This window comes from Trichoderma aggressivum, assembly GCF_033847375.1.
Source record: "Trichoderma aggressivum f. europaeum strain CBS 100526 chromosome Unknown scaffold_029, whole genome shotgun sequence".
Classification (NCBI taxonomy): domain Eukaryota; kingdom Fungi; phylum Ascomycota; class Sordariomycetes; order Hypocreales; family Hypocreaceae; genus Trichoderma; species Trichoderma aggressivum.
The window spans coordinates 248,861-273,653 of NW_026946395.1; the positions used below are offsets into that span (position 1 = coordinate 248,861).

At 51.0% G+C, this 24,793-nt stretch overlaps 4 protein-coding genes across 4 annotated transcripts; 1 reads left to right on the forward strand and 3 right to left on the reverse strand.

The window, feature by feature from the left end:
* Positions 1-5,448: 5,448 nt before the first annotated feature.
* Positions 5,449-10,996, forward strand: Triagg1_6991 (uncharacterized protein; the record flags this gene model as incomplete). Its single annotated transcript, XM_062901676.1, has 24 exons — positions 5,449-5,549; positions 5,630-6,186; positions 6,241-6,379; positions 6,433-6,638; positions 6,704-6,813; positions 6,884-7,276; positions 7,338-7,414; positions 7,467-8,104; positions 8,176-8,400; positions 8,463-8,926; positions 8,977-9,026; positions 9,092-9,119; positions 9,216-9,298; positions 9,414-9,528; positions 9,674-9,772; positions 9,815-9,882; positions 9,934-10,066; positions 10,131-10,231; positions 10,283-10,345; positions 10,415-10,443; positions 10,507-10,616; positions 10,674-10,774; positions 10,845-10,896; positions 10,967-10,996. 24 exons carry the CDS (start codon positions 5,449-5,451, stop codon positions 10,994-10,996), a joined length of 3,972 nt encoding a protein of 1,323 aa, XP_062754063.1.
* A 484-nt stretch (positions 10,997-11,480) lies between these two features.
* On the reverse strand, positions 11,481-14,823 carry Triagg1_6992 (uncharacterized protein; the record flags this gene model as incomplete). The annotated part of the gene is made up of 3 exons (XM_062901677.1): positions 11,481-12,245; positions 12,321-14,214; positions 14,405-14,823. The coding sequence occupies 3 exons, from the start codon at positions 14,821-14,823 to the stop codon at positions 11,481-11,483; spliced, it is 3,078 nt and encodes a 1,025-aa protein (XP_062754064.1).
* A 2,555-nt stretch (positions 14,824-17,378) lies between these two features.
* Positions 17,379-19,109, reverse strand: Triagg1_6993 (uncharacterized protein; the record flags this gene model as incomplete). The annotated part of the gene is made up of 4 exons (XM_062901678.1): positions 17,379-17,641; positions 17,705-17,971; positions 18,033-18,822; positions 18,972-19,109. The coding sequence occupies 4 exons, from the start codon at positions 19,107-19,109 to the stop codon at positions 17,379-17,381; spliced, it is 1,458 nt and encodes a 485-aa protein (XP_062754065.1).
* A 940-nt stretch (positions 19,110-20,049) lies between these two features.
* On the reverse strand, positions 20,050-21,352 carry Triagg1_6994 (uncharacterized protein; the record flags this gene model as incomplete). The annotated part of the gene is made up of 2 exons (XM_062901679.1): positions 20,050-21,151; positions 21,285-21,352. The coding sequence occupies 2 exons, from the start codon at positions 21,350-21,352 to the stop codon at positions 20,050-20,052; spliced, it is 1,170 nt and encodes a 389-aa protein (XP_062754066.1).
* Between the last annotated feature and the right edge of the window lie 3,441 nt (positions 21,353-24,793).

Below are 24,793 nucleotides of genomic sequence, written 5' to 3' on the forward strand. Positions count from 1 at the left end.
ATCTTCCATCTTCCATCTTCCATCTTACTTCATCTCATTATCCCTTCATAACCGAGTATTTCATACAGTTTAAAATCTTACAGCTGTCTCTTTGATGGAATGGGAAATCCGCATGTGCGAATCTCTGGGCGTCCTCCATGAACCAGACGAGTTCTTGGGGCAGTCTCTGGCAAAGCTCCTCTCCTGTCTGCTCTAAGATCTCTATGGCCTACTCAACATGCGTGAATGTTTACGTCAGCCCCTGCCACTGGGCTCGAATAAATCAAAATGTGACTTAAACTCTTGATATCATCCCCAAAAGGTGGCCTTTCAGCATGTTGGTAATGCATATGTAGCCTGATGTTTATTGCGGGCGTTTACTATCTCAAACGAAAGTTTGTGCTAGCGAACGGGAGACTGCCAGAGGGCATCAAAGTTTGACCCACCTGTCTATAGGAAATCTTCCTCGCCGGTTATTGAAGTCGCCTTACGTCTAATTGTTCGCGATTTGGATTTCTCTATCTTATATCTCCTTTAAACTTCAAGAAGATACCGGAACTAACTGCATGAACCACGTTCGCCTCTTCCCAACATTCATTATAAGGATTTCAGACGTAGTATTGGCGTATGTAATATTAACCTAACAAACATGTTTCACGAACTCTATGAAGAAAGTCGATTGGCGATGAGTACAACGGTTCTGAGTCTCCATTAGATCAACAGAGTCTTAGGCGGAGTGAGTAAGCTTGATGTCAATCTTTCCATTCATTTTCAAGACGTTTAGTAGCAAAATTAGCAAATGAGTTGATAAAAAGGCAGATGATAGGATATGTTTTTTGTTACGGCGCCGTTTAAGTCCCGGTAAACTGTCCAGAGAGGCCTAAGTCTCTATCTCGGGCAATATTAACTAGGGATACCGATGATTTGACTATGCGCTGAAAAAATCGAGAAAAGTGAATGGTGCATGTGTCTTCTATGGAGGATAGATCGTGAACTAGATACGAGAAGATACTAAGTTACTAAAGCGAGACTCTCCCTATATAAGCCCTCGATATAGTCATTTTGTCTAGCACTACGTAAAACTCTACTCTGAACAAAGTCTACAGGGCATTGAGCCAAGATACCGCTTAAATGAAACAATACACGCCCGTACTCTTGAACATGTGATCCATAAATAATTGGTATGTTGACAGAATATTTCACTAATAAGTAAAAGTAGACTTGATGGAGGGGAATCTACACACGCAGAAAATGGATGGATGGGTAGATGAATGAGGAAAATAATAACCTTAATCTGTCCCTATAAGCAACCCATTGAGCAACTACCATCGTCAGAGAAATTACAGATAGAGAACCAAACGGAAAGGAGGACGTAGGAGGCCGTTAATACGGCAGTGGGATGAAATGAAGCTGGATGAAATTGTTCACTATTACCTCGTTCAGTCGTGAACATCCAGAACGGTCACAAGACCACCTCAATACGGCGTAGATGAAGCATGAAGGGATTTAAGGATAGAAAACAAGCATCGGATTCTTTATAAGCAGATAAATAAAACAGACAAGCAATGCCGTTTCACCGACACAATCAGCCATGCCGCCTCACCACTTGGTGTCATCCTACCTGACCCATTGCCGCTACATGGTGTTTGTTACCACTTCTCAGCTTGATCGTGATGGCTTCGGTGCCCATTTCTGAGGCCGGGGATGAGAAGCGGTACAGCGAGACGGACTGGTGCTGTTGTCCAGCTCTAGGCATCAGAATGTGCTCTCGAAGACGATAACCCGCGTGAATAAAAAAAAAAAAAAAAAAAAAAAAAAAACTCGCGAAGAAGGGGTCGCAAGGACGGTGCATAGGCATTCATCTGTTCACTAGACAAGTGATAACTCGCTCGTCTTTCGTCTAGCCTATGGCCGATCGTAACGGGATTGTGTGTCCAGTACGTCGCTCACCCTTCTCTCTGGGATGCCATTCTCTTCTTCTTCAGATGTGGAATATCTCAGCCTGGCAACGCTAATTATAGATAGGAATTGAACTCAGCTCTCATGTAGTAACATACCGATACCAATAGTCGCCACGGTTGGCTCCCAATAACATTGCAACTTCTCACACTGACATCTTCTCGCCAATATTTTCACACATTGAACAAGAACTGGGTTGTCAAGTGAGGCATGTCAAAGCTTGATCGCCAAAGCAACGCAACCTCTCCGCCAGATGAGACTTGGGCTGACGTCTCCAGACATCTTGAGCACCTGGGCCAAGGTCTTGATCGGCTCTTGGATGGCGAGGCGATAGTGTTCGATTGCATCATTCTGGGAGAATGTCAGCTAAAGTTATTGATGTTTGAATAATAACTTCACCTACCCTTTAATCGCAGGCATTGAAAGCTCAATAGACAAGCTCAATGAACAGCACAAGGATTACTTACGCCTAGGGTGTCGCATGCCATCTCGCCAGCAATGGTTCGTAGACAATATGGCCCATCAAGGAAGCGACAAAGGTTCTATGTGCAGGACCATCAGAAACATCCGTTGCATCACCCGGCCCTCTCCGCTTTGGCACTCGGCATTGTACATGGGCCAATATTCGACGAGCTCGCGGAACGAAAAGCCATCGGAAATGACACAATCTGATGCCATACTGAGCCACGTTATTTCGGGCATCCACGACACGATCGGATCAATGTGCTGCCGTCTGAGGGGATGGAGATCGTGCCCTAGCGATGCCACTTCAAACTTGTTCGATGGGGTCCGCAATTTGGATCTCGCCAGTGACGATGCCAGGGTACCCTAACTTGCTCTTGGAATCACTTATCCTGGAATAGCGGTTTAAGCTCTTCGACGGGCGGATACGGCGTGATGGGGCATGTGGAGCTTATACCATGTAACTGTGATACAGAATTTGGGGAATATTGAACTTGTTTACATCCAAACGAGGATGTGTGCGATTTACGGATAAGGGCATCTTGAAAGTGTTTGCTCACTCCCCCAACATCCCCAATCTTCATCGGAAAATAGCTAAAGGATGGTGGCCACCCACCAATGATGAGATGTTCCAGAAACCAGGACGAATTTGTGTAGCCAATGATGCTGCTTTCCCAGATGGAAACACCATCACATTGTGAGGCATCGTTGGGACTGGCTGCGGATGAAGCTGATGTCCATGGTAAAGCGGACACCAGCACGGCCAATGAAGATACGATGCCAGCCGAGGGCCCAGTAGGACGAGGTCATACGGATAAGGCTCGACTGAGTTTTTGTTGTTGGACTTTATCAAGCGACATCGTCTCGTCCAAAGACGTCACCATGGTCATCATCATACGTGGTATCAAAGACAAGGATATATGCAGCCGTGATCCATGCTGGCTGCAAAAGACAAAGTCCTATGGAGAATATGCATGTATTGATCGGTGGACCGGACAGGTGACCGTAGGTGGATAGACGGGGACTCATCTGGCTGTGGAGAGATTGGTGGGCGTTTGTGTGTTTGTGAGTTTGGTTGGCTGATAGAGCTCGAGTTGGTGAAGCTAATGTTGCGATCGCGGCCTAAGCGCAGGCGCCGAGACTTTGATACCCTGTTTTCAGATGTCGAGTTTTTATATCCTGGATGGTGCTACAGTACGAGCATCGCTTAGGACGTGGTGGCAACTTGGGCTCCTGTTTCAATTTTGTTTCAATTTTATTTTTACCTTGTTGATCTGGTTCCATGTTGTTTGCTGGTTTGCATTGTGTATTAATGCATTTGCTGTATGTATTGTGAAGACACGACAACAAATGGCACATCCTCTCTCTCTCTCTCTCTCTACAGAATCAGCATACAATAGTATGGGGCACACACACACACACATCTTCGTGATCTCCTCTGCTTGACCGCAGCTGCAGGTAAATCTCTCTTCATCATAGGGGACCCCCACACAATGTCTTACTTTTCCCTCTCTTTCTTTTCTCACCCAAGCCGGCCGCACTAGCATCTGCCCCAAAGCAGACAACCGTCATCTCGGTGTGCAGCAGTAGGAAAGAAAAAGAAAGCTGCAAGAGAAGTGGAAACTTGCAGACTGGACCCTCATCCCAGTCAGCTGGATGGGAATCCCATTTGTATTATTCATCCGCTTCGGCCAACGCGGGTGCTTCCGCTAGCCATCTGGATCAGCACAAGTTATGCAATGGGCTCCGAAGACTCGGTGAAAGGACGGCGGCCTGTTAATGCGCGGGAGCTTGGGTTAGTTAGTCCCCCCCCCTTGCACGGACAGTATCTCTTTGCTTATTTCAACGCGTTTGCTCCGAATTGCGGAGACGTTGGATTCCCCGACAAGCCACTCAGCAGCAGCGTGCATGGAAGAGGCGTTCAAAGGAGGCGAAACTCTTTAGGAGTCAGTCAGTCCTAGGCAGGCAGAGCAAACAGGAGACGGGAGAGATGGAGGAGAGAGTAGGCGAGGAGGCGAGGAGGCGGGAAAGAGACGGCGGGAGCGGGAACGGGAGTTTGAGCCCATTCTTCCAACCACCTACCCAAACCGACCAGACGTACGTTGGTTGGGTCAGAGTCATTCGGCCAGGCAAAAAGATGGACGTCCATTGATGAAAAAAGGGTTTCCGGGCGGCATCCGCGGCGCTTGCAATTGCTCCCCTGCAAACATCCTGATGGGTTTAAAAGGGTTGCATGTGCAGATGACCCCTAACGTTCGCGCTGCAGACGATGCCCGTCCTGTGCATGTAGGTGAACCGCAATGCGATGAATCGATTCCATGGCCCAGTCGCCACCGGTTTTCAAAAAGCCCTATAGGCCAATGGACGGATCCCCGCCTTATCGTCGTGCGCGACGTTATCACGCTTCAGGCATAGGTTGGCCTTCATGGGTTGACGTGTTCTCCCTAAAGCACAAATCGAGGCGCGAGTCAGTGAAGCGAGTCTCCACGTGTGTGACCGCCTGATGTCCCCAATAATACGTGTAACGGGATAGATGGACCCCTTTCATAGCTGGGCATAGCTGGGCATAGCAGGGCATAGCAGGGGTCGCAAAGGGTCGCCTTGTGTTGTGCAAGCAGAGGTCAGGCACCGCGAGAGGCCGTTGTGGCAGCCCAACTGAAGCAGAGGGCCCTGCTCACGGCCTATCACATGCCGCCGCCTTACACCAGGATTTGCATTGACGTGGACTCGGAGCTGGCACAAGTTGTATCCATTCATGATCCTTGTCTGGGAGCTAATCCCTTTCAGTGAGGCGTTTGGGGGGCTTTCCAGCCTTTTTTCTCTTTACCGCTTGATGAGAACTTCATTTTATATTATACAATGCCAGCGACGGCTATCAAGTGAAGCCTTTTTCATCAGTATCCGTCGTCGAGCATTGACTTGACAGAAGACCGCCATCATGGTTATGCGAATGAGGTCGCTGTCTCAGCGCATGCCGTCGTGGTCCAAATCAGCCAGTATGATACTCTTGCCTGTTTCCCACACCGCGTAATTGCTTGCAGTCGTCTGATGCCAAAACCTGTAGAGCGACTCTCAAGAAGCGATGGCCGCTTCAGCACTTCCACCGAGCGCATGAACAGCTCTTCTATGGATCTCAATGACCCTTCACTGTATGCAACCCAACCAGCTCGTCTCTCCGCAATGATCCGGATCAATGTCATGTGTGCTAACCAGAGTCCCAACCCTCAAGTCAGCTGGAGGAGAAGAGTTTCCAGCTGGTTGCTGGCGGGACCAGCGACCAGCTGCGATGGCTTGAGATTGACAACGGCGTCAAGAAGGATGACGACGACGCGCCCATCAGCGAGTTGAGCCCCAGCGAGGATCCCTCTAGTGAGGAGCCCTCTAGCGAAGACGCTCTTGACGAGATTCCGGAAGGCGACAACGCCGACGGAGAGAACGCTGATGGCGAGATTGTCGTCAGTGAGAATGCCACCAGTGTTCATGTTCCCAGCGTCAAGGCCGTCAGCGTCAAGGCCACCAGTGTCAAGGCCGTCAGCGTCAAGACGGCAAGCGAGAAGATTGCCCTCGATGATGCTACCGACGTCGACCCTGACGAGGCTATCAACTACGTGCTTCAGTGCAACGACGACGTCAACCATCATCTGCGACAGATTAACGACGCCCTCAACCTCATCAGCATCATGGGCCCGACGCGTAGTGGCAAATCGACACTCATGAACCTTCTCGCCGGATGCACGGAGGAGCCTCTGTTTTCCACCAGCCCCGGGGCTGAATCCTGGACAAGAGGTAAGAAGAAGCACTGTACATGTTGCTGACATTTACTGACTCACTCTCGCACAGGTACAAACCTGGGAAACAAGATTATGGGTGCCAAGGAGTTCTCCAGACTTGATGAAGGCGTAGAGGTGCCATTGGCAAACCCTCAAAAGGTTGCCTTCCTCGACACTGAAGGCCATGGAGACCAGGGTGACTTGTACGAGTTAGTAGCATCCACCCTTTTTGCCGTGCTTGTAGATGCTAAAGCGATGGCAGCATCATGCTCTTCACTCCCGCCATTCTATGCTCTCGTGTCATCGTTTTCAACACTACAGATGTTGCCAAGGACACCATCCTGACGAGCTTGGCGATGATGACGCTGGCCGCTAACAAGCTAAATTTCGGTGGCGACAAGAAGACCAGCGGGCCAAAGTTTGGTCAGTTGGTCATCATCATCAACAAGTATGATCTTGGAGGCTCGGGTAAGTTTTATATGATATGAGATGAATCGCCACTTCACATTATTTAATACTAATCACCCAACCAGTGGATGATGTCAGAAAGAATATCCTCAGAAAAGAAATTGGCAGGACCGAGGCGGTTAAGAGGAGAAACAAGATTCGAGAGAAGCTGGCCTCCGAATTCGAAGATGTTACTGTAAGCCATCTCATGACCCGACGTTTGAGACGTAACAAGGGAGAGGCGACAAGAGCTTACACAAATTCAGGTTCACCTGCTCCGCGGCAACTCTCTCAAGGAGGGAGTGCAGGCCCAGATCAATGACAAGACCAAGGAGTTCCTTGTTCTCGATGATTTCAACGACAACTACGTCAAAGACTTCAAGAACCTGCGAGCCCAGCTGTCCCAGATGCTCCGAACTCCTCGACTCGTCGCCGGAGCTCCCTTGTCCGGTGCCTCAACCGCAGATTTCGTGTCAAGCATCGTCAAGTCAATCAACCGGCTTGAGCAGAATGGCCAGCTTCACGTGCCCGATATTTGGCGGGCCGCCGAGAACGAGGCCATTAACAGATCTCACATCAAACTCCACCACGACTTTAGGGAAGGATGCAATAAGCTGATCCAGGACCCAACGCTCATCAGCACCAAGGATTGCAACAAGGTATGCTCGTTCTTTGTCTCGTCTTTGTACGCTGCCTTTGTGCTAAATGGGTTTGATTTAGAAACTCGATCGTATTATGCACAAGTGCATGGCCGATGTGCGTAATTCGCTCAAATATCTCTCACAACAGACCATCAAGTAAGGAGCAAACCCTACTCCACCATTCTTGGCAATTCGTTGACAATCCTAGGGATACGTGCGAGAGTCTTGTAAAGGAGTCGGATGGCCAGCGAAATGAAGTCTTGGCCGCAAACCTTCAAAAGATTGAGGCATTCGCCGAGAAGGAGCTGGCCGATTTGATTGCCTCAATACAAGACACCGTGAATGATGCAGTCTCCGACTTCAAATCCATTTCTTCCAACACCGCAGAGAAGATGTTGGATCAGCTTCACGGCGACCTGCTCGAGGCCTACAAGAAGAAGATCTCATCCTACGACGAGCAGGCTCTGAGGGGAAATTACGCCGTCACATACGACCGCGCATTCTTCACGGCAGCGGCGATTGCCAAGCAGAACCTCAAAACCGCTTGGGCTTCATGGCTTGTTGAGCAGGACACGACGAGCTCCGAAGCGATTGCCGCCGCCTTTGAGAAGCTTTACCAGGAGACTCTGATAGGCGATGAGTCGATCTGGGAGACGAGCGCGGATGAGGAGCAGAGCTCTCATCTCACGCACTACAACAACACCATCGATACTGAGTATCTGTGGGAGAATGCAGAAACGATCAAGACGAATTACGCTGAAAAGGTCAACAAGGCCAAGAGCCTTGTAAAGGCAAAGGTGACTGTTCGAGAGCAGGAGATGGCCAAGGACGTTGCCCAGGAACTCGGTAAGTCTGAATAGAGGAGGCTACGAATCGCTCTTTATCGATTCCATGACTAACATTTCTTGTTTCTTAAGAAAAACATCTCGCAGCTTATCAGAGGCAGCTGGACGAGTCTCTGCTGCCCAAGGACGATGTCGGAGAGTTCAAGGCCCTCACCGACACCACAGCAACCCGTGAGAAGCTCATTACTTTCTTAAAGGAGAAGTCCATGAGCAACCGACTGTACGACCACTACCTGAACGAGTTTGACAACCAACTGTCCTCCAAGAAGAGCACGTTTGGCGACAAGTACTCAGCCGGTCAGAACACCCCCATACCTCCTCCCTCATTTCACTCCTCGACTGCTAACACTTTCAAACAGTTCTAAAGGAATTCCTGTCATACATTGACAAGGAGCTTGACCGAGTCGTCAAGGCCCAAATCGACGACTTCAAGAACCAGAGCGACACGCTCCAAGTCACCAGGTTCCTCTCCAAGGAGAAAATCACATCCCACCTCGCCACCTGCGAAAGCACCGCCAAGGCCGCCTTCGAGAGCAACGTCGCCCACCTCAGCCTCTCGCAAGAAGAGGCCAAGCTCCGCGTCACCGAGGCCCGCAACCGGCTGGCCAGCGGCATCTCCGACTACCACATCGCCAAGCTGCTGCTGCTCGACTCCCTCGTCAACAAGTGGAACCGCCAGGCCCTCAACCGATGCGTCAACGAGGTCCTGTCCGGCGTCGTCGACTTTACGCTGGACACGCCCGAGAAGCTGGAGGAGGCCGTCCGGAAGGCCAAGATGACCTACTTTGGAGAGGCTTGTGGTGAGATGACGAAACAGGCCGAGGTAAGTTTCCACCATGTTGGGGTAGGAGAATCGCTGACACGAAAACAAAGACTTGGGAGACTTTTGAACGCAAAGCCGACACGCTGTACGAGAACATTCGGTGAGTTTTCCTTTAGCTTTACCCTCACAATCCTCAATACTCCATGTACTAACAATCTTTCTTAGCCGCGCTCAAGCTGTCTTCAAGTTAAAGGTTCGAAACCACCACCGGACGCCTGCTTCCTAAACCTGAACCCTTTTTCATTTATTCTTCTTCCTTCTTTCAATCATGGCTAACTCCCCACCGCAGGGCATCAGCTATGAATCAACGACCTCGGAGCTGGAATCCAAAGTCATACACGGGATAAGCCGCCCCTTCGCTGACCTAGCCAAGTATGCAAAAAAATCTCCTTATTACGCCATAATTTGGTTGCTCAGATTCTTGAAAAAATCTTTGTACTCGGCCATCATTTGGTTAATAAGATTCCTACTCACATATAATCGCTAGTCTCCTCGGCATGTCCTGGATATCCAGCGGGTCAGAATTCCAGCATGAGCTCCACCCCGAAGGCAACTCAAGGTCATATCTGCTCAAGAACTTGAGCAAGCCAAAAGGATACGGCGTATGTACATATCATCATCATAAGCAAACAAAGAAACCAAAAAAAAAGGACAAGAGAAGAAGAAGAAAGAGAAAAAGAAAAACAATTCATACCCTGGAGTTTTTTTGATTTGAGAGGGGGTTGGGCTAACTGATTTGGCGTTCAGAACAAGCAGTGCACAAGTCTCCGCTTCGACAACTGGACGGCCGAGTTTTCTGATTTCGTATTCGACGAGCCCATCATCCAAGAGCTGTCTCCTTTCACCGTCCGTACTCCCCTCCTTTCAGCACCGCCATTGTCGATCTAGTTTGATGCTGAAACAAAAAAAAAATCCATACAGGTCAAAACTCTCACAGTGCCAGCCCAGGACGAGAAGTAAGTCTACCACTACTCACACCCAACTTCACTTCTAACCCTCTTGTGCAGCACTCAGGTCAACATCGCCATCAAGGAAGAAAAGACGGAGGCAATCACTCACTCCAACGCCGCCATGTTTACCGCTCAAAACGAGTATGCCTCCGCCACCGGTATTGACCAAGTCGTCACCGAGCACATCAAGGTATATCCTCACATGAACCATCAAACACTACTATATTCTTACATCGACTAACACCTCATCTCAGGCCGCTTTCAACGGATCAGACACCTTCGTAGACACCAAGCGCAACGAAGTCACCCTCAACATCGACTTCGACTGCCCCGTCATCTGTCCCGCAAACCGAGCGTACGGCTCAACCACTCCCCTCCATTCCATCAAAAGCTAACCCAACCACAGAACCACCGTCACTTGCTCCGGCTACACACAGCTCATGTCCATCACCTACACCGCCAAGATGAAGTAAAAAAAAACCCCCCCTCCAATCTCACCTTCATCAACCCTCCCCAATACTAACGTTTCCTCACCCAGGCTCGTCCCCGAAGTCACCTTCACAGGAGGTCAGTTCCCCCCCAAATCCCCCCAACAAACCAACTACCCCGTAATCTAACCCCCCTCAACAGGCTACGTCCGCACCGGCAGCAAAACCGGCGAAGCCCCCAACTTCCTCAAGGGCGAGACCAAGAAGCGCGTCTACACGGACATTCCCAACGGTCCCGCCAACGAGCTCAAGGTAAAGCACCCATCCAAGTTACAATCAATTGGAAAAACAACTAACAAAAGCGAACAGGACAAGGCAGCTTCCAACGCCGACCCGTGGGAGTGGACCGAGGCTCTCGCCAAAAACCCCAACATCCAACCCCTCGTCGACCGCATCAGCGATCCGCAATGGTAAGCAAACCCCCCTCCCTATAACTTAAACCACGGGCAACAAAAGAAAAAGGCTAATCTCATCCTCCAGCTACGAAATGTACGTCCGCGGAAAGTGGGAAGGCATCAGCGGTTGGAAATTCGTACGTCCCCTCTCTCTCACCCATAAATCTTCCTCCCTCAACCCCCCTCAGACTAACACTCAAAACACAGGTCATCCAAACCGACATCAAGACTGCATAAGCAACATCTTAACCAAGCACACTCATACATTCACACACACTCTCAAACATCTCTGTCACATTCCAAGCATCCAAGCCCATCGGCTCAAACTCACTCACATATACCAACTATCCCAACTATATACCAACTTTACGTTCCACGCAAGCATTAGATACGGTTCACGACACTTTGCTTTTAGATAGCCAACACGCAGACACACACACACACACACATCACTTACTAGAATGAAATTACGCGTTATCTGACAGGAGAGACGAATTACTCAAAACCAAAAAGATTCCAATCTGTGCCAAAACGAGTGAATAACCTATTACTGCATAACTTATACTTATACTTATACCGTAGACATTCTGATAGATAGTATAGTAGTCAAAGTGTTGAACAAAGTTTTTGAGAAAAGAGTGAAAAGAATGAAAAAGCCCCTGTCCCTCAAGTATGCCTCATGGGAACTCAAACAACCTGGTAGACTCAGCCACATACAGACTTACGCCTGCGAGATGGCTGCCTGGTTGGGATGCTTGTCGATGCCGAGGCTAAAGCGGCGCTTGATGGCCTTCCAGGCTTCAATGAGCATAATGTAGACCGCCACGCAGCCAAACACGACACCCCACTCCCACGTTAATGCCTGGTGCTTAAACACAACCTTGTTGACGTAAGGAATGTAAATGACGGGAAAGGTAATGATGAATCCCGCAACAACGGACCAGAACAAGAAATGATTGTGATAGATGGTCTTGAAGACGGACAAGGGGCCCTTCCACCTCTCGTCCATGTTGAACAGACTGCGATGAAAGTGCTTCACCTCCCAAGCAGTAATCAGAAGCAAAAAGCTCAGCGTGGCAAACGTCGCGGCCCTGGCACGAAACACGAGGCCGCATCCGTCATGGCCGTGCTCGTTGCAGTCGATGGGCAGGTCGTGGAAGCCCTGTCCAGAAGATGCATAAGCCACCAGCATAAATGCCGCCAGGCAGAGAGACCCCATACAGGTGCCATACACGAACTGGTCCCGAATCAGGTCCAAGGTGAAGACTCCCGACCGCAAGTTGCGGGGCGGGCGCTGCAGAATGTCTGGCTGCGCCTCTTCCAAGCCCAAGCCAAGAGCAAGGGGTGACGAGGTGACGAGGTTAGCCCACAGGATCTCGAGCGGCGACAACGGAAACACGGCGATCTTGTCCTCGTCCTTGAACGCCAGCCCAATCAATAGAAGGATGACCTGGGCCAAGTTGGAGGTGAGGAGATGCAAGAGGAACTACGAGCATATCAATGGTTAGCCCAATCCTCTATGGACAAGTATGTGTGGCTCAGGGCGAGTCAGCAAGCCTACCTTTTGGATATTGTCTGCGAGCCTACGTCCTTCCTTGATGCCTGTCACGATGGATGCAAAGTTGTCATCCGTCAGCACCATGTCCGACGCTTCCTTGGCCACATCGCTTCCCCTATCGCCCATGGCTATGCCCACGTCGGCTTGCTTCAGCGCTGGCGAATCGTTGACGCCGTCACCAGTCATGATGCAAAACGCCTTTCGGCGATGCAATGCTTTGATGACTCTGACTTTGGTCAAGGGGCTGCATCTGGCAATGACAAGCGGAAGGGCATCCATGCCATCGATCTGGTCGTCTGTGAGATTGCCAAAATCGATCGCCGACATGACAGTTGTCGGGGACAAGGGCACGTCATGCGACAAGATGCCGACTTCGTATGCAATCGCAGTCGCCGTCTTGATGTGGTCGCCCGTCACCATGTGCACGGCAATACCGGCCTGGCGACATTGCGACACTGCCCCAGCCGTCTCCGGGCGAGGAGGATCATACAGACCAGCGAGCCCTAGGAAGTGAAGGCCACTTTCGACCTGGGCGCGGTCGTGGGCGTCCTCCTTCTCCCTGTCCAGGGTTCTGTTGGCGATGCAGAGTACTCTGAGGCCTTCAGCAGCGAGCTCCTCCGCCATGGTGTGAATCGTCTGCTTCAGCTCTTCAGATTCGTTGAGTTTCGGCACAACTACCTCGACGGCACCTTTGGTATACACTTGGGACGTGGCATCGATGTCTCTACCATAGACAACACTCATGAGTTTGCACGACGAGTCAAAGGGGTGCTCTGCGACGAGTTCATCGCCGGCAGTCTTATTCTTTCCAAAGCGCAGAGCAAAGACTTTGAGAGCTATCTCCGTGGGCTCCCCCACTGCCTTCCATTCATCTGACCCAAAGGCCGTCGTGACACTACTCGAGTCAGTTTCGAGCTCCTTCTTGCCGTCGCTAACGGTGGAGTTGTTGCACAGGACCAGAGTGTCGAGAAAGGCGTTGAAGCAAGTTCCTACGAGGGATCCGGACCACGACACGGTGCCGCTGCTCGGATCATAGGGGTTGGAGGTGCCTTCGATAAGCCCAACGAGGCCACCTCGAAGCCACACTTTGCGGGCAATCATGCGTCCCTGGGTGAGGGTGCCGGTCTTGTCGGAGCAAATGTTGGTTACTCCGCCGACGGCCTCGAGAGACGGCATCTGGCGAACGATTACATGGCCCTTGACCATTGCCTTGGTAGCGACAGCCATAGTGACGGTAAGCACGGCAAGGAGGGACTCCGGAATAACGGCGACGCCAACGCAAATGCCGTACAGCAGAACATTGTCATCAATGTCCCACCTACTAACAGAGAAGACAATAACGGCCAACAGTATAGCCAAGGCGAATAGCAGGAGTGCAAACTTGCTGAGAGTGACTTGCAGAGGCGTCCCCTCCAGGCCAAGAATGTTCCTGCTAGTCTGGTAGCAGTTGATGAGGAACCTGCTGACGGGGCCAGAGCCGGTGTTCTGCTTCTTCTTTTGACGCAGCAGTTGGGCAATCTGGCCCACCTCGGTCTTCATGCCGGTGGATATTACAATGCCAGTCGCCCGGCCTCGAGTCACAGAGCTACCAGTGTAGACCAAGTTTGTGCGATCGCCCATGGGGAGATCGGGGTCGTTGAAGATGGCATCTGGTTTCTTGCTGATGGCCACAGATTCACCCGTGAGGTGGGATTCGTCCGTTGCGAGGTTGATGCCTTGAACAAGACGTAAATCGGCGGGAACTACGTCTCCAGTGGAGAGCCAGACCAGGTCACCCTTGACCAGGGTTTCTGCCTTGACGGTATCGTTGAGCCCATTCCGGATGACTTTGCATTTGGGCGTAGACAAGGCGTAGAGCGACTGGATTGTCTGCTCAGCGCGGTAGTCCTGGATCAACCTGTGATTTTGTTTCATAACGTGTGAGCAAGACATGAAAAAGAGTGGGAAGCATGCAGATGATTCCCTTTAAGAGAGATGTAGAAAGAAGGAAAAGGAAAAAGAAAAAAAAAGAGAAAGAAAAGAAATAATGGCTATAGCAGTAGGCTTGGTCTCTTCCTTTCTGCGTCAGTTGTATTTTTGCAACATACCCCACGATGATATTGAGGAGAATGACGGCCAGGACCACGCCACCTTCGACAAAGTCGTGAATGGCAAAGGACAGCGCCATTACGGCGATGAGCACGGCAGTCAAGGCATTGGCAACCTGTTGGAGAAAGATCTCCCAGATGGAGATGCCCTTTGCTCCCTTGATAGTGTTGGGGCCGTCCCGAGCCAAGCGGGCGGCAGCCTCGTCGACAGTTAGTCCATCTTCGGCGTCGGTTTTGAGGAGCTCAGCAACTCGCCGGGCTGATAGGGTGTGAGGACAATGCGGCTTCTCTATAGCTAATATGTCGGGGGGTTCCGCTATAGGTGGCTGGTCGTCCTGGCTGCTGGAGAGGGTCGACGAGTCCGACGAGGCGTTGGCGTCTTGTGCACCATTCGTGACGACAATAACGGTCTCTCCCATCGAACGGGTATCGAGAAGCTGTTTCCAGCCGGGACAAGACACGCGGTCTTTGTATTTATATTTATAGGACTTGTTTGGGGGTAAAAGTCAAACGGCTGTTCCTCCTTGCCCTTTTCTGGTGGTGGGGGGGTTGGAGGGGGGCAGACACGAACGAGAGGGGCAGAGATGAAGAAGCAAAAGAAGAGGGATAGAAGGGATGAAGAAAAAATATTCAAGATCCTTCAAGATCCGTCTGGCTAACTATACAGGTAGCTATAAGATACAACCTTGTTTTATACAAGACAAAAAAAAAAGAAGCGGCGAAGTGAAGCCTGGGAAAGGCAAAGGGTAGAAGAAGAAGGGGAAGCAAGCATCCTGGAGACAAGAGTGTAGCTTCCCACTCGGCTTTATAATGATGGAACTTGTATCTTGGCCCCAAAGCACCTGGCCGGCCGATCAAACAAGCCCAGCAAATCACAGCCGGGCTGGGCAAACAGCACGCCGTTATCAAACGGAGGCAGCGGATAGATAGAAAGACGATATGCAAGGTGTGGAGGGGGGGAAGAAGAGATGAGAGACCCGATTTCCGCTTGGAGACAAAGCCGCAGCCCACCCTGCAGCTTTGGAGCTAGTTTGGCATGGAGCTGTGTGTGATGGTGCCAAGAGACACTATGCGAGGGGATGATGCGAGATTGAGTTCATGGTGAGGGAAGTTGCTTTTTTGTTTTTTGCCTGTTGGAGAGAGCTTCATCTTGCATCGTTGCTGATTGCTGCTTATCCATCTATCGATAATAGGACAGCATGTGACCTGATCACCACCAGAGCTACACCTACATGTACGTAGGTATTTCCATATTCATAAGGTACCTAGTAGAGGTATAAATCATCCATCAATATCAAATCTCAATCATCAACTTCAACATCCACCTCTCACCAATCACAAGCAGAATCGATTGACTTTCCACCCCATCTCATCCCCCCCTCAGCTTCTTCCATTTTTTAAATACTATCCCATGGGGCACGTGCCGCTGCAACCCCACGGCACAGCGGCAATCAACCATTGAACACACGCCCAATACACACATCAATCATGTCATGTCACTTCTGAAGAAAAAAAAACAACCCTTTTGCCAGGATCTGCCCTCCAGCTAGCGATTCCGTGACCAAAGGCCCCAGGCCAATCCGAACGGTAGAACGAAACGCCCCGCCCCCGGTGATATGGGCCGGAGGGGGGAATACAGCAGAGGATATGTAGCATCCATGTTGGAAGCGTGTCAGTGGCTGCACGGCGTTCGTATAGTGGCATCTGGCTGTATGTATAGAACCATGTTGCCGTAGCGGGTGCTTTAGTTGTTGTGTTTCCAGTCCGGAAGCCGTCATGGATCGTGTTTTGGGTTACTTTCGGCCGAGGTCCGTTCTGTTTTCTATTCTGCTTCCTCTGAGTTCCCCCATCTCGAGCCCTCCCAACCCCGATATTCATCCAGGGTAGCCCATCAAACCACCACATATCCAGCATCACCACAATCCTCATCATCCTCATCCTCATCCCTAATCAAAACCCCGCACCTCATTCGTCTCCAGTCTCTATCCAACGCCGTAAACGCCAATTCTCTTGGCAGACACACCATTCCCACCACCTCTCAAACCCCGTCAATCTTACGTATCCCGGCGCCCGCACTTCCGCTGCCCAAAAGTGGCGGTACACGTGCCTCGACGTCTCATCCACACCTTGCCTTGTTCCGTGTTAGTCCGGGCCACAGCCATGGCGAATAATGCTGGGCAGAACTCAAGCAATACGCAATGTCGACAGCATCGGCACCGGAAAGACGGACGAGCCACACCAATATACTGCATGTACAGTCAGATTGAAGCGAAACCTTGTCGCTTCCTCGGCCTCGATGGTATAAGTCCGTATAACTCTCCGTCAGAAGCAACACTGTGCCAAAATCATCGCAACACAATGAAAGGCTTCAACAATCATCAGCTTTGCCACAACCAAGCCACTAATCGATTAAGCATAACCAACCCGGGCACGGCCGGAGCACTTTCACCCATGCTCTCAAACTCTTGGGTTCTTGGCTCTTCTCCTCCGGTCTTCTTGGCTCGACGCGTGTTCACCGTATCATTTACCAATAGGCCGACTCTCTACATCGCAAACCCGATGCTAAGCCTCCCCTTGCCCCTCCTCCCCTTGCGTTGGTCCTCTATCGAATGGCCTCTTTTTGAGCAACTTGCTTGCTTCTGCTCGGATAAACTGCACCATGTGATGTCGTTGCTGCATATGGTGTACCTTGGCAAATGCCACCTGATACATCAGACAAGCATAAGTGCTCCAGAGTACGAGGCGCAGCCAGCCAAACACCAGCGTGCTGGTCTTGTCTCGCAATCGAGATAGAACGTCGTGCTCTCATCCCTCGCATAAAACGAAACGAATAGGCAACACAAGCCTCAAGTCCGTCAGTCACCTGTCAACAAGTGTTCAACGCATGCAAAACAGTCACACCAAGTCCAAGTAACACCATCTTTGCACGCAATATTCATGACAAAACTTTTGACTCGCATTCTCCAAGACATTTCTATCCCAACAGGTTAATGTACGGCTCCGGCCATTTCCCCCATACCAGCGGTCTATCTCCCAGTCTCCCGCTCACCGGGGCCAAAATCTTCATCTTCCGCCTATCCTCGTCCACATCCGCCACGTAGACGAAGCCCATCACGTTAGCCGCGCGAACCACGTCCGGACTATCACGCACAGAGGCGTTCATGACTGCAAAAGTCCAGTGCTGCATGAGAGACGAGGGCTCTTCCGTGACTAAGCTGTGCTTTTCATCAGGTGAATCTGTAGATATAATCGTCAATGGTCTGTGTATCGAATAGTAAGAAAAAAAATGGGTTGACTTACAGTCTGCCAGCTTGTAAATGACCAGACTATCAAAGTCGACCTGTTGAATCTGCGGGCTCAACGTCCTCTTTGCGTCTCCAAAGAAGTATTCTTTAATCACAGCCTCGCGCGACTGCTCCAGAAACGCCTCGTCCCTCTCCACCACTCCATCGGATTTGTCAATGGAAATCACCTGTATCGCCTCCCCAAGACTTGTCTTTTCAGTAGCAAACCGGCTCGAAAGTTGAGTGTGGATCTTGGGCGACCCAACCACCACCACAATGTTGACTGCACGAAAGATATTAGCCGTATCCAACGCATCTTCCGGTGGTAAACTGGACTGGCTTACCTGAAAACTCATCAACAATATGTGCCACCAGCTCCAGCCCCAGCTGACCGTCTTCGCTGATTCCAATCCCGTCTACAATCACCCCCGACCCCTTCACCTCGTCATCCTCACTCAACCGGCTACTCACAGCTCCGGCCAGCCTTGCGATAAGCTCGCGATACAGATCCTCGTCATCTTCCGCGGATTCTCTTCCATAGTTGAACACCATTGGCAGCTTAACAGGTATCGTGCTCGGCCCGCTCGTCGGCGTCGATCCCCAGCCATCCACAGCCTCCGGGTCCATGACGGTCGCAAACACGCTGGCGCTCAGCGTCCCAGGCAGGCTCAGCATGCCCTCCTTGGGATTCACATTGACCGTGATGACCTGATACCCCTGGCGGGTCGCATAGCTCGTCAGCGTCTTGGCCAGCGTCGTCTTGCCCGAGCTGGGCGGCCCAACCACCAACACTCTGGGCCCCTCGCGACGCCGCCTGTTGGCGTCCACGCGCAAGTCGTTGAGCCGCGCATGGAGGTTTACGTGTGACGTAGCCGGGTTCGCAACCGGGTTCGAGTACTGGGCAACGGAGTCATTGTCGCACCGCCCGTCAATCTCCAGCTCGCAGCCGTGCCATGTCAGGATCTTGGACTTGATGCCGGAGAAGGTGTAGGCATTGCGCAGTGGAAGTTCGACGCCGTCCTTTTCGGCTGTCCCCGAGAGGACTTTGACGGTGAGGGAACTGCCCGGGGGCACTTGGAATCGCCACTCCCAAGCCGGGCGGAGGGAAATGGTTCGTGTCGAGGAAACGGCCGCCTAGAGAGAGAAGAAGAGAGTCGAGAGTGTCAGTAGAGCTGATGGCAGTCATCAAACAAACAATTCAGCGGTTTAGAGATTGGCCAAAGTGTGACGCACTTGTACCGGGATTTGCCCAAGGCCGGGAATGGACATGGCCGCCTACATACAGAAGAAGAAAAAAGAGCAAGGCTGAATGGCGGAAGTGTCGAATCTTTTTGCTGCAGCTCGAAGCTCGAAGCTCGAAGCTCGAAATCGATACTGCCGATACGTACCGACAAGCGCAAAGCGGCCAAGAAGTGCGACATGTGGGGCCCTAGCTCTGCGGTAAAAGATACGGCCTCGAACAGCTAAAATGCCATACAGTGAAAAGTATCTGCTAACATGGTTGTGAATCGCTGTTATTTTGAGGCCCGGGCGGCCCGCTGACGTCTTCCAGCATGGCGCTAAGAATTAGATTCCAGCTGGTGCTGCGTTGGTGCCCAGATCTTGCATCAAAAGGTGATGATTAGGCATATATACTCGTATAACTCCTTTCTGTGTAGGCGATGAAGAAAAAGACAGCTGTCGAGTTGAAAACATGTAGTGAGAGAAACATGTGAAAGGGAAATGTGAGAGAAAAGACAAGAGTTAAATGTAAGAGCTTCTATCGCTGTATATTGTTGGTACCTGGATAGTCGACACTGTTTTCTAAACGAATTCACGTATAATCCCGTCCATGCATACAACGCAAACCAACCCTCATCCCATCTTCCCTCCAACCCCCCTAAACTCCACCAGATAAAAGATTCCAAACGTAAAAGTGATAAAGATGTAAAGAGAAAGCAAACCCCCCCGTTGCGCCTAAGCCGTCATATCGTCGTTATAGGCAGTAAAAAGACAAACCATCTCCTCCCATCCCATCTCCATGCGGAGCCGAGCTCTACCCTTCAAAAGTTCAAGTTTTGTTCCAACCAACGTAAACACCACAAACACCTAGTTTTGGGTATTGTCTCTCTGTTTTGTTTTCCCTTCATCGTCATCTAGACTTCTTTGGGGTATCAGGAAAGATTCTCCTTCCAAGAGGTATGAATATCTGCCCACCCTTTTTTTTTTCTTGTTCTTCTTTGCAAGAGGAAGCCATCCAATTCCCTCAACGCCGGTAGCCACTCCCATCATTCCAATGGGGGTGCGGTCTTGTATATACAGGTACGGACAGACACGGGGGAAAGCGACCAATAAAAGAAAGCCATGCCATCGTGCATGCGTCTAGTCATCTTCGCCAGCCAGCTCTTTGAAAATCCGCAAAAGACTTCTGACTCCAGTAAGGGTATTCTCGTCGGGCCCGTGGCCAGGGGTGAAGTTTGCGTGCGCAAAGTCGATGAGTTTGAGGGTGTAGATTTGAGGCAGCTGGAGGTCGTCCTCGTCCTCGTCCTCGTCTTCAAAGTCGTCTTCCTCCAAGACGATGCCGCTGTCCATTCGGTTGTCCAGCCTCATGTTTGTGCGCTCGACCGGTGGGCAGGTATATGACTCGGCCGAATCACGCTCCATGATTTCGTTGTTCTTTTCAATCGCAGAGGCGAGGGCGTCGCCGTCGCCCTCGAAGATGAAGAGGAGAGACGACGAGTACATGCGGGTCTCGTGGCTGGCCAAGACCTGCTCTATGCGCTGCAAATCTCGCACAAAGGCGGAACACACGGCTCGACCCAACTCTTGGCCGACGCCGGCAGCCTTGTTGAAGACGAATTTCCGAAAAGAGTCGACAACGTTGTCGTCGTTGACCGTCAGCCGCCCGAAATCCTTGTCATAGATTGTGTAGCCTTCGTCGTCCCACGTGGACTCGTCCTCGGAGCCTTGATACACTCGCATGCCAGATATGCGGAAGCCCAGCTTTCCGTGCGTCGTCTGCGATGAGATTGTGTCGAAGCGCTTCTTCTTCTCGGCAGGGGCATCGTCGGCCCACAGCCGGACGCCCAGCTTGACGTCGAGGATGTTTGCCTTTTTGTAGCCAAACGAGGCGTTTTCCAGCACCACCGACTTGTCCGTCTTGATCTTCTTGCCCTGTGTGGGAACCCACGTGGTCTGGTCCGAGGCGGCATCGGGGGCGACCTTTGCGACGTGCTCTGCGATTGTCGCGGCAATCTGCTCCTTGGTGGTCTTGAAGTCGCCGTTGCCCGCGATGACTCCCATGAGCCCGTCGTCAAGAGGCACCTCTTCGGGTTTGCTTAACCGCAGCTCGCCCATGAAGATGGGCATGATGTCGGCGAAGTCGCGGAAGCCTTGGGTCTCGACCGCCTGGTAAAAGTCGATCTCGGTCTGCGTGCAGGGCTTGATGAAGAGCTCGCCGTCGGCGTCGCACAAGGTGCCGGCACTGTTGTTGCGCAAGAGGGATGAGTTAGCATACACGATCACCATGGTCTGCCTCGTCTGCTTCGTCTGTTCCCTCCGTCTCTTCTTCTTTGCGCGCACGCATCACAAACAAACAAAGGCGCGGAATCACTCACTGTCCGGCAACGGCGTAGTTGTAATCGCGGAGCTGGTCCGGGGTGGGAATTCTCTTTTTGCCTCCCATGGCTGTGATGTCCTGGTCTTGATCCAGATTTTCTTTTTTTTTTTCCTTTCTCTCTTGTCTCTCTCTCTCTTGGTTCACCCAGAAGTAGGTACGTAAATATTTATAGAATGCACGGGACTAAAGGGTCGTGATTGGCGCCGGAATAGGGCACGCCTGCAGGCTGCAAGATGACTCGGGTTTCAAGGGACCGCCGCAGTCACAGGAATCGCGCAACCATGTCGAGCATCGGAAAGAGAGGCGCTGAGTCAGGGCAGAGGCAGAGGCTCGAGGTTTTATATATGGGCAGTGTAGAGTAGAGTAAAGTAGAGTAGAGTAGAGAAGAGTAAAGTAGAGTAGAGCAGAGCAGAGTAGAGCAGAGCAGAGGAGGAGGGAATGGAAAATGCCTTGTGCAGCGCCGGTTGGTGAATCGGATTGAAGCTCGCAGGTGAACAGACAGAGTGGCGGCTTCTGACCGACTCGGTCCAACTCCATGCGACAAACAAACGCACAGCACAACCTGCACTGAACCTTGAAGCGCTGCGCTGCGCTGTTTCCCGCCACCAGGCCCGGCACGGCATAGCCTGCGGGTTGCACGCCTTAGCGCCCTCTTCAGCCCATTACAGCAGGGCCACAGCCCGCTAGCCGGAGCCACAGGCGTCTTTTGACCCCCCCAAGCAACTTTGTCGCCCCCGCCCCTTGCCTGGCTGTTGGTGCTGGAGCTGAGCCACACAGCCGAATTCAACGCTCTTCAGCGCCGGCCAATCGCAGCGGCTACGGCGTGTGAGATCTTGGTAAGGCGCACTGTTGGGATTCCATCCATGCCCTGTCCTCACCTCCCACGCGGCAAAGATGCACGTAACGCATGGCGTGGGAGCGATAACGAGGAGCGATGCAGGGTGGAAGGATTTGAATGATTGCACATCATTATCTTGACGGGTACCTACTAAGGATTCCACATTCCCGTCTGCGCTTGGTACCTAAGGCACATACATGTAAATACAGGCACCTACAGGGGGGAAGCCGGATACAGAGTCCATGTCACCGAGTGAGCGTGAGCGTGAACTCTTCTTCAGCTGGCTTCAGGCCCGGCCATCATCATCCTCTCAGCCTCTCTCAGCCTTTTCCAGGTCTCTCTTCTGTTACTCTCCTCCAAGCAAATCATTTCCATGAGAGCATGTTTTCTCTCACGCTCAATCCCTTCTCTCCCCCTCGTCTCTCCTCTGCGTACCGTGTGCCGTGATTCAATGTTTGCTCTCACCCAGATGGACATTCGTAGATGAAACAACAAATGCTGGCACTAGGTAACCAGCCGTTGCACCGCTCTATTCCCCGTCAACAGCGGGTCAATCTCCAATTCACCGTATCTTGTTCATGTTCGCTTTTTTTTTCACTCCCGCGTGACTCTTTAGCACGGACATGTCCAACCACATGGTGCCAAATGCTGCGTCAAAAACCCTTCACTTACATGCCAATGGCCAATACGTGTCAGCGCCAGAAACCACAGCCACGCCCTCATCCTACACAGCACAGAAGAGCAAAAGCAGGTCATCCGGGAGTCGATAGAATCCAGTGTCACCCCAAACTGCCCATGCCCTGCATACAAATATACTACCTGTACCATGCCTGCCTACCTCACATGCAGTCAGGGCATGTGCATGTACATGTATGTAGGTGACCAATACAGTTGTCATTCACAGCTGCTTCCCGACCAAAATAACACCATCATCACTCTCTCTTTTCTCAACGGTAAATGGCGCACTGACTGACAGCCTGCCGCAAGGAGCAGGGCTCCAAAGGCTGAGCCTCTCCAACCCTATTAGCCGCTGACACCCGCATCGCGAGGCTTGCTCAGCCCTCCTCGAGCCGGGAGCAGAATTAGGCACGATACGAACGGAAAGCACACGGTTGGCTTGCAAGTGCAGACGCTAAAATACTATTCCATGCAGACATGAGATCTATGACGCAGTTGATGCCATGTATTTTGTTCTCGGTATGGACGGGATATAGTAGTGGACATGTACCCAGGTCAGTTTAGTAGGTCGTGGTAGTCCACCTTGGCAGGCATATGCCTGTAATCAGATTGGTATACGAGTATGTCATGTCTTCAGCTTGACAGTAGAGCCGACTATAGATTGTGCCCAACCATTTACTGGGCACCAATCTGTATACTCGCAATAGCATATACCCAGTACGCAGGATACACGTATTCTGCATGGCTGCAAGCTGGTCAATAGGTACCTGTTGTCCACTGCAGGCATTTACATGCACGCTGTCAACTCAACTACTACATGTAACCTGCGTGTATCCAGCCACAGAGAGGTAACCACAGAGAAACTCGGTTACACAACCAATAAACGACCGCGTGCCTCTGCCTATGTACCCCATGATCACATTCCAAATCTTCGAGAGCTCTTCATGTCTTCACTTCGCAAAGAACTAAGCCAAGATGCTCGCACAATTCTCGCCAAATTATGTGGTTGGACCACGCTAACAGGTATCCAAGCGTGTACAGCCTCAGAATAGCTATCCATTCCGGTTAGTCCACAGGTTCGTCGAATTAGATGATTTATGAGTGAGCAAGTTGATTCTGGCTCTAGAAGCTGTCTAGAGCCATGCGAACCAACACAGATGCACGTGCGTTTGGATAACATTGAAAAATGTATACGTGAATTCGGGTAAGATTGCCGAGAGGTGGATAGCTTCTGGAAGCTGAAAGACGAGTAAAATGTCTTAATAGTAATGAGCAAGTAAATCGTGTTCAGGTCCAAAATAACACGCACAATTACATATATCCAATGACATGTAAATGGTAATTGACTCAAATGGCACAAGACATCCAAGTCTATTGTTTACCAGCGGAAGCAGCAGATACTAGAGAACGATGACATAGCAACAGAGGCTATGAGAATACATACTGGTATGGTGATAGCACCAGATACTTGAAGAGGCAGGTAAATATGCCTCAAAAGAAGAACAAGAACAATAAGATATAACCATGTATCTCGCGAGTTCAGCTTCATGATTGCTTTTTCCTCTCTTCGCCTATTGTTTCTCATTCGGTACCGCATCATCCCACCTATTCACATTTTTATGGATACAGCATCACCAACGAGAATTGTTTCCTTTTTCTCGGCATCTCGTCATGATTCTTTACCTATTCTCCATTTGAAAACGTGCCACTCCAATAGGGAGGGGCTTTGCCGAATCACTCGCGATAGGGGCTGGATACAGCAAGCAGCAGTGGATCAGACATCTCTTCAACTCCGCGCATCTCAGCTTGCATAATGGGGAGCCTCAGTGTTGAGTTACTCTCCCCCCGTAACCGCAAAGGCCTAGGTTCACGAAACATCATCAGAGTTCTAGAATACCACTTGTTGAGCATCGTTTACGGTGAGCCAGCTTAGCGTAAAGCCCTCTTCACATACCCAACACATCAACGAGCTTCATGATATCGTTGTGTAG